Source organism: Molothrus aeneus, chromosome 5 (assembly GCF_037042795.1).
Source record: "Molothrus aeneus isolate 106 chromosome 5, BPBGC_Maene_1.0, whole genome shotgun sequence".
Lineage (NCBI taxonomy): Eukaryota > Metazoa > Chordata > Aves > Passeriformes > Icteridae > Molothrus > Molothrus aeneus.
Window position 1 is genome coordinate 20,518,093 of NC_089650.1, and position 9,679 is coordinate 20,527,771.

Consider the following 9,679-nt stretch of genomic DNA (forward strand, 5'->3'; position numbering starts at 1 on the left):
GCAATATAGCTGATACCTCCTTTGGTTTGGACACCTATTAGTGTTGTCCCTGTGCTGTCTGAATCCCTTGCCCTTTGGCTCTAACTATTTTTTTTCTTATGTGTCCCTTGCCCTGTAGGTGTGTGTTGGGAAACACTACCATCCTGGCTGAGTTTGCCACAGATGAAGAGGTTAGTCGCTTTTTGGCACAAGCTCAGCCCCCTACACCTGCAGCAACCCCGAGTGCACCCGCAGCGGGCTGGCAATCCCTGGAGACAGGACAGAACCAGACAGATCCAGTTGGACCTGCTTTGAATCTCTTTGGTGGGTCAACAGGGCTTGGGCAGTGGAGCAGTGGTGGCGGCGGCGGCAGCAGTGGGGGTGATCTCACTGGCGCTTCATTGTGGGGGCCCCCAAACTATTCTTCAAGCTTGTGGGGGGTCCCCAGCGTAGAGGATCCACACCGAATGGGCAGCCCTGCTCCCTTACTACCTGGAGACCTTCTGGGAGGAGGGTCGGATTCAATCTGAACTTAGAACTTTCAACTCTGACCTCGTGACCTTTTTTGGAACAGCAGCAGCACTAACTTGACCTTTTTCGTTTTTTTCAACTTGCAATAAATACATTTATAAAAGGAAAAAAGAAAACGGAGAAAGAAAAAAAGGTGGGTCATTGACAGACTGTCTGAGCACATAGTTGCCTCCCTTATATAACTTCAGTTTTTTCGTTTGGAATATGAATCCAAAAAGAGAACATATCACTCTTGAAATACTTGAATCGTGAACGCCAACTTAGAAAGACAATGTGAAGCAAGTACACATACCATTTAAATTTAAACAGAAAAAATTAAAAAAATTAGTTTCTAGTTTTTCACTTTTTCATGTTATACGGAAGTTGTTGCTAAGAAACATATATACTGAAAAAATAGCTTTTTAACTTTGTTTGCACTGGGTGTGTTTCCGTCCTTAGGTCTACCATGTTGGGTTGGGGTTGGGGAGGGGTTCAAAAGAATAAGGGGGGGAGGGAAAGACTTGACGGAGCCTCACTTTAAAAACAAAAATAAAAACAAAAAAAAAAACTAGAAAAAAAATTTAAAAATTAAAAACCCACAAAAAAATACAAAACAGAAAAAACAAACAAAACAAAAAAACCAACACTTTGTGATTGGCTGGTTGATAAGTACCAGTGTGTTCTGGCACATGTAACTGCCCACGTGTGCTTGTTTCTGTGTGAGTGCGTGTGCACATGTTTGTGTGTGTGCATTTTTTTCTCTATATATATAATCTTGAAACGCTGCATTGCTGATGGTCTACGGGCTGGCTGGCCATCTGCATGTCTTGATTGTGAAAGCAAGACAGGCATGGTGGAGTCCCTGTGGCTGAAGCGGAATCCAGTTGGGCTGGATTAAAATTTGTCAGTAGGTTTTTTTAAATTCGTTTTAGCAGGGTGCTATCTCAAATCTGCCGATCATACAGAGTGGATAGTTGCTTCCTAGCCCTTGTTCTAACCCTGTGGTAGAGCAGAACACTGCCATATCCAGAGGATTTGGTGAGAGGGGGAAACAATGTTGTCTTTTGAGTAACAGTATCTTTATTTATGTCTGCATGTGGGGTTTTTGTACTGAATGAACCCTAGAGTGTTTGTTATATAATGCAAGCCATTAATTTCTTCCAGCAAGGGGAAAAGAGGAGGAAAAAAGACATTGCCATTTTTTGTGCATATAGACAAATGTTCTTTTTCAGTCTCTTGCAAGCTTCAGTACCTTTTAAAAAAGAGTGTTTCTTTTCTCCCCCAAACTTAAATAAGCACCTGTACTCATTCTGGAGGAATCCATCCAAAGCTTGAAAATCCAGCCCAACCAAATTAGCCTTTTAGTTGATTTACTGCTTCTATTAAAACTGACAAAAAGCTAAATGGTGTCAGCAAAGTGCCGGCCAGCCTGCCTCATCTCCTGAAAGCACATGCAGCCAACTCCTTCCTGCGTCCTTCATGGTGAGCGTTACCTGTGCCAGGCCTTGGTGTCATTACAGCGCCAGACCATCACTGACAGAAACGTTTACTTACGAATGTTCTTAAACCAGTGTGTACTTCAAAGGTTTCCTTTTGTTTCTCTGTGTTGTGTTTTTTCCTGTGTACGTGGTTTTGCTTAGGGAGGTATATAACTAGCAAAGACTTTTTTTTAAAAGAAGTATTGCACCTTTTTGTTTTTTGTTTTTACTTTTTTCTGTACTGTTGCTTTTTAATTTCTGTATTTAAGGAAAGGTTTGGGGTTTTTTTAGCATCAGTGTAGTAATACTCTGGGCAGGATAGGGGTGACCTATAATCCACAGTGATAGCCAGTGTGTGCGTGCATGTGTGCGCTGGGAACAAAACTTTTAAGACCTGTTGTTGTGAAAAGAGTTGTAGCAGACTTGAAGGAACATCCCTTGACACAAAGCAGGAAGCTTTTTGTGGGGGTGGGGCCGGGGGAAGAGGGAAGAGGGATGCCGGTACCTTTTCCATAAGTGCTAGGACTTCCATGCAGCATTGTCCAGCTGTTACACTGTCTGACAAAGTGCCGACCTTCTGTACCAGCACATACCTGTCCATTCCAGCCCTCAGAGGGAGCAGTGCTTTATCACCTGGCTGAGGGGGGCAGATAGGGGAGTCTGTTTCTTCAGCCTTTTCATTGAAGGATGTGACCATGTCTAATGCATTTAACTCATGGGTTTGGTGGGCAGAAGCAAAAACAGATGCAACTCATGGGGGGGAGGTTGGTGCGTGTGTGTGTGTGTGTGTGTGTGTGTATGCCTGTGTGCTGGGGGTGGGAGGGAAGGGCTAGGGAACTACATGGCTGTATAATTTAATTTGCCCTTTCTATGTAAGCCCCAATGTCACAAGGAAGACTGACTGAGGGAAATGCTGCATATACACATGCCTGTAGATTTGTATGCAAAGCGTTATGTGATAAAAAAGTATGAGTAGGTTTGTATTTGTTTAGTAAACTGGAGTATGCAGCATACTCTGGCCCCTTTGGAAAATACTTTCCTATCATGTCTCCTCCATCTTCACCATGCACAAAGAAACAAAATGCTCTCTTTCAGCTCCTGCTAGCTGGCTAGTAACCCTTGTGTTCAGGCATCTGTACAGCTTTGTTTCCGCTCAAAGACCAAGCACGCTCGGACACGCAGAGCAGGTTCTTAAAAGTCCCATGCCAGCAGTACTTCCTAGTGAAGCACCTTTGGCCTTAGCAAGCCAGTATCTGTTCTCACATGATCTGCTATACATGCTGGTTCATTGCTGTGTTCCACCCTCACTTCTCTCTCCCAACCTGCCCTAAGGTCCCTTTTCCTGCACTTTGGGCTAGTTGACTTCATTGCGATACTACGGTGAAAGCCGGGTGCTAGAGCCCCTCTTGTTTACAAGACATAATGAGGGATTTGAAATATTTAAAAAGAAAAGCTAAATTGTTCTTCCATTGTAAGCTTAAAGGGAAAAAAAATTAAAACGTACAAAAAAAAAAAAAGACCAAAAAGTGCATATATATATTTTAGATGAAGACTAACTCTGGGAGCATTTAACAGTGTTTTTGTTTTTATTTTAACATTTTATTTTCCTGCTTTAAATTTGCAAGCATTCTCAGGAATTCTAGGGTAGGAAGCCAGTTTTTTGAAGATGGTTTATTTAACCTTATCCTAGATAGATGGCTGTTTCTTGTTGATAAACTTTTACAAGTTCCTGAATCTTCAAAATGTTTAAAAGTTTTTACTTTAAAATAAAAATGCTAAAAAAAAAATAAAAAGAAAAAGAAAAAAAGAAAAAATCTCCAAATGTTACTGTCAAGCGAGGGATCAACAATTTTAAAGACTTTCTAAATTAAGATACATTAAGAAAACTTCTCAATATCAGCAACAGGAATTCATTGCAATCTTAAACAATTTGTGGGAGAAGGGTTATCATTTATTGTGCTTTGTTACTCATGCAGACGTGTGCAGTTGCATGGAGAAGAGAAGTGTGTGAATGGAAACCTACTATTCCCTCTCGATTGAAACTAAATAAAAATATTCTTCCAAGCACCTTTTTGAAGCAGAGTGAAAGTATAAACCTTATTAAAATGCAGTAGAGTTTAACTGAAAGAATCCTCAGTTAGGACGACTAGCAGGAAATACACGATGGTGCTTCTTTGAACCACTTCTGAGCAGTGCTAAAGTAAACCAGTGCTGATGGAATACTCAGTAATGAAGTAGTTCTATTAACCTGCCTTTTTCAGTACAGAAAAAAAGAATATGGAAAAACTCCACAAAAATGTACATTGGAAATCAACTTCCCTGTTTTCAGCTACTCAGTCAGTTTAATTCCCCACTTGGAGATTTGCTGCTTGCTTTTCTTCATCCACCCACCTCCCAGTCTTTCTGTTTCATTTTATACGAGGGAAATAGCTGTTAAACTCCTCTGTTCACCCTGTTGCTGCTGGCTGTCAGGGCTTACAGTCTTGAACTTAAAAGTTTGGTGTTGGGATGGCCAACTTCTGCCTCCCAGCTCTAGGGGTCAGGGGCTTACTCGGCCTGAAATGGCTCGGCTCAAACCACAAAAACCGCGCTAGTGCCTTGTTACATGCACCCACATGCCCTACAGTAGGGGAGGGGAGGGAAGACGAGGCAAGGTGAGGCAGTGTAGCCACTTCATGGAAATAGATGTGCCCATTCTTAAGGGAAGAAGAGCATGCCCGTGTGAGCAAGTCGTGCAATGAGTTACTTAATAGTAGTTAAGTTGTTGTTATTATTGTTAATAAAAAAAATCAGATGCCAAATTCTGTCTTTCTCATAGCAGCTGCCCAGTGTTTTCATGTTGTGCTGCGTGTGCATGTGAGTCTATTGAAAATAATGCATCAGTAGTAATAATAATGTGCTTCAAAAATCCTGTCGTGGGCCAGTAGAAGGAGGGTTTACTTAGAAAGTTTAGGATTCTATTTTATTTTATTTTATTTTATTGGTTTTTTTAATGAGAGAATTTGAGTGCTTTGCCAGAAGCTGTGTTTTATCAAATCAGCAGTGTCCTAAAAGAGAGGAAACCATAGCATTTAGTCAAAAAAGCTGATAGACTTGAGATTCACTTGGAAGTGTGTTGTGACTGACTGCTGAAGGGTTGACAGTCAATAAGTTTCAGCAGTCTGCTGGGTCCAAACCTATTGTAGTACAACAGTCTGCTCCTCATTTCCTGAATGTGCATCCTGTAAGTGTTAGTGACTGTCTCCTCAGTCACAGTTTCCCTACATTGTCAAAGTAACATTAATGTGTATTCCAGCTACAGTTGACAGATCTGTGTGGCTTAGTCACGGTGCTCCCAGCCATTGCAGGTGGTGTCTGAGAATTGTGCTAACCAGACTCAACTGGTGGGGACACGTGTTGCTTAATGTAAAAATTCTGCTACCATTTGAGCTCCTAATAGTGAAAAGTCAGCAGGAATTGATGTTAGGGTATTTCTGGGCTTTTACAAAACTGTTCCCAGGAGGGAGTCATTGGCAGCATCTTGTTTAAACATGTTGGCAAGGTAGGGAGAAGAGGCTGGGGAAAGCACAGCTTGGAATAGATTAAGATAAAAATCCAGCCACTTTGCTTACCCTGCCTTGCAGTGTCTATCAAGCCGAGAGCTTTTAATCGGTTTGGAAATTCTTTGCTCTAATTGAGGATTTTGTCTTAGCAGTGACAACAGAGTCTAGTAAGCAAAACAAAGTGTGGTAGAGCTCAGAAACCTTTGTTTAGACTTCTGACATTTGCTTTGGAATACTTGCCATCTTTTCCCAGTGTTTTTATGTTTCTACCTGGACATTTGCCTAGCAGTCTTGAGAGTGGGGTTTTTGTTGGTTTGGGGTTTTTTTTACAATCACAAGGTGTCAGGTTTTTCTTATATTTTTTTTTTAATTGTGCTTCACATTAAGTGGCTTTTGTAATGAGTAAGAATGTTAAGCCAAGTATGTTTTTACCTCTGCAATATAAACAGGTTGTTTTCAAAAAACTGGGTGGGATAACCACCTCAAAGATTAAATAACAATTAAAATTTTATATTAAGTTGGCCTCTTTTTCTTTTTTACCATGAAATTTCTAAGCATTTATTCCTTAGAACTTTTGCCCTATTTTTTTCTTCTTAAAAATGCTGCCACATCTTCCACTGTGTCCTAATAGTGCATCCAAATAGTACTGTAGTTTTTTGGGAGGAAATTTTGGTTAGTTTGGGTTTTTTGCTTCATTATTAAGATGTAGCTCTTAAGTTTCTTACTTTGTGCATATTGTTTTCCTATTGACTTTTAAGAGGAGCACTGTTTGTATATCTGAGGTACCCAAATTTGAAAAGCCTGGTCAATGAAATGAGCTGGATCAGGGTTAACATAGCAGATGAGGACCTGTTTTGTTTCCAGTGTGTGTTGCATATAATGCCTTCACTGTAAATCATGTGACCTTAGTATCTAGGTTCTCAAATAGATTGAAATGCAGGTTTTGTGGAGGCTGGTTAACATCTCAGGGTAATAGTCCTGATTGAGTAGAACGTAGGGTTTTTTTCCTAAAGATGTAAAGTTCCCTTAACAGAAGCAGCTTTCTTAATTGTAAATATGCATGCATGCTTTATGGGCAGGAAAGTAATACCAAGACAACTACATTGAAATTAATTAAAGAAACCCCAAATAAACAAATGCAGTTGGTGTGCAACTTTGGTCTTGAAGCTGAAGCAACATACACAGAATCCGTTGGTTTGTCTAAATTGATTTTGCACACAATGTCATTTCAGTTCTGTTTATTTGCCACTGCTTTGCAGTTTTAGGAACTGATACTGTTAGATCATATGGTCATTCCCACTGTGATCAAAATACAGATATCTAAAACCCAAACTTTCTTCCCCTTTATCTCCAGTACTAGGCTTCCACCTGTGGCAGAAGGATGGTAATAGTAATGGGGAGAAATATGTGAAGTTTCCCAATGTAGACAGAGTTGGTGCTCCCTGTTGTCCTGAATTCACATCCAGACCTAAACCACAAAGCAACTGTTAGGCTGTAGTAGACCTGTTGGTTGGACTAAGTGACAGGAGCCAAATTGGAGATTTTTAGCAGCCGTGCCTAGTCCATGTCCTTCACAACGTTCTGCATAATTGTCCCATCACTGTAAATACCAGTGTTGCTGAATTTTACCAAAGTTCCCTTGCAGTAGATAATAGGAAACAGGTCCATTTTGTAGTGACTCACCAAGCAGAGCTTTGCCTACAGTAGACTTTAAGGGTCTGTCTACATTGCTGTCAAAATGGAGTCAGGGTCCTATTTAAAATTATAGTGCTCTATTTTGTGGTGTTACGTGACCTTAAACTTTGTGGTGTAGTAACTGTAGCTTCTGATCCTTGTATGAAAAGTGATTTAAGGTTTCATCTGTGCTACAAAAAGCGCCACAGCTCCTGGTGGGTTGGAGCCTACTTTTAAAACTTGTCAGGCCACAATAGATGCAGTTTCATCTGTAGCACGCAGCAGACAACGTCTGTTTGCATCAAGTTTGCCCGCGCGTTGCTTTTCATCGAGCTATGCAGGAAAGCTTTTCTCTAGAAGTCTCCCAGAGTCCTAGCAAGCTTCTAGCAAATCAAGTGCCCTCTGCAAAAGAGCCTGTTTGTGTGTTAGTTGGGACTGGTGACATTCAGCAGTGTTAGGGTTCCTGTAAACTTTGTAATGAGAAAGGGAGTTTTTTGACTTGATTCAGACAGCCTTTCTGTAAAGTAATACAGAGCACTCCAGGGAAAAAGAAGAACAAAAAAAAGGGAAGAATGCATTGTGCCAGCCAACGTTAAGTATTGAAGTATTTTAGCAGCAAACATTCTTGACTGTGGTGGGCTGAGGGAAGAGACTGGAGTGCGCAATACAAAGAGGCCGTGTTTGGCGAGCAATGTTTCCTTGAGCGCTAAATGCCTCTTCTTGGCTGTTAGTGTGTGTTGTTACCTTCACAGAACTAACTTCCTCATTTTTTAATGTTTTTTTTACTAATTGAGACAAGGTGGAAGCTCCTCCTGTTTCAGATGAAACACAACCAACCATAAGTGATCATTTTCTTCATCAATTTTTGTTGAGGTTGCACAGCTTGTTAGGATAGCTATTTTAGTGACATGGTTATGATATTATGTGCTTTCTTTCCCCTCCCTCTCCCTGCCAGATCTGGCTTACCCTTTCTATATAAGGCGCTGTGTGGGTTTTTTTGTTTTGTTTTGGGGACATGTGGAAAAGAAGCAAAATGAAGTGAAAATGCAAGCCAAGGTAGAACAGCCTTACTTTAGGGGGTAGCCTTACAACAGAGCTTTATAGTGAGTGTGCTGTATTCCAAAATATGTAAGCCAAAAACAAACAAAAAAAGCATTCATTTATGCAAAAAAAATTTAAAAGAGGTGTTCGAAGACTTCTTTAATATGTACCTTCTAAAGGTGGAGTAAGGTCTCACCAAGTGATATGTTATTGTGATACTTCTTGCTGGGTCAGTAGGAATGGGTCGGGGTATAAGCGCTTAACGTTTCCTCCTATGTTTTTACAAGCAGTAAGTTAAATGTGGTATTTATGAATGTGCCTTTGTGAGTATAGTGACTGTCTAATTGAGGAGACCACTTGGGCTGGAGGGGAGACAAGGGTCAATTTTTTCTTTCAAGAGGTCAGACATTGAGATTGCAGCCCACTGGTCCCTTTTGACAAGCAGCATCATTGGCTGGTCTCTACACTGCACAATACGTATTCATATGTGGTAGAGATTGGGGGAGTGTGAAGGGATGTCATGTAATGCACACAGAAGCTGTTGATAGTTTTAGGCTAGTCTGCGTTGCAGGTTGAGTTTGTATATGTATTATGTGGCTTCTCTTTATGTTTGTGTGCATGAGTGTGAATGTGTGTGGCTTTGTTTTTTTGTAAGCACTGGAGAATTTGAACACAGTGATGTTTGAGACAAATTTATACATGTAGAGAAGATGATGTTTTGTAGCTTCTGTTAAATAGTGGGTGCAGGCACACTTTTACCCTCTCTGCCCGTGTCCTGATAAGTGAAACAGGAATTTTATTTCAACCCTTCAACTTCCAGCACACTTAACGTTGCCATTTAAATGAACAGGGTATTACACAAGAAGAAAAAAAAAAGTTTTTGAAATGGTAAGGTAGAAGTGCTTAAAAGGAAAAAATTCTGAAGTAATTTTTTGTTTCTTCAAAGCTGTTTGTAGCTAAACATGGGAATCTGCAGTGTCTCCTTCCATTTGTTTTTTTTTTTTTTCCTAATAATTCACCTCTTCGTCCCACCCAAAACATGAGGTGTACAAGATCAAGAGCTGTTGTTGTAGCGCTTTGTAATTCCCACCCTGAAAAGAAACTCCAGTGGGATCCCTCAGCTCTATTCAGGAAGACAAAGAGAGGAGAGACTCTGCAGTTTTCTTTGCTTCGCTCTCATTCCTCTCTAATGGCCTTGAAATGTATTATTATGCAAATGTGAATTTTGATACTGAACTTAAGAAGAGGTTGTTTGTTCTTTTTTCAAAAAAAAAAGGTCCCATATGTGGTCAGCATTGCTTCTTTATTTTGTAAGTGAATTGTAAACTATGCATTCTGCAAAGGGGGTGCAAGGGACAAAGATACTTTGCTAAACTGTTCAGGAGTTTCTGTGTCCATGGCATATCCATTATAGTTTGGGGAAGTGGGGAAGTGATACCTTTGAATTAAGAAGGA

At 40.5% G+C, this 9,679-nt stretch overlaps 1 protein-coding gene across 2 annotated transcripts in view; it reads left to right on the forward strand.

Moving 5' to 3' along the window:
* The window catches only part of TNRC6B (trinucleotide repeat containing adaptor 6B), a 119,469-nt gene extending 118,543 nt beyond the window's left edge, over positions 1-926 (forward strand). For both annotated transcript variants that reach the window (XM_066550235.1, XM_066550236.1), the window contains one exon: positions 119-926. In XM_066550235.1, coding sequence (XP_066406332.1) covers positions 119-509 — 391 coding nt within the window. In that variant the 3' untranslated portion in view covers positions 510-926. The remainder of the gene's footprint in view (positions 1-118) is intronic.
* The last annotated feature ends 8,753 nt before the right edge of the window (positions 927-9,679 follow it).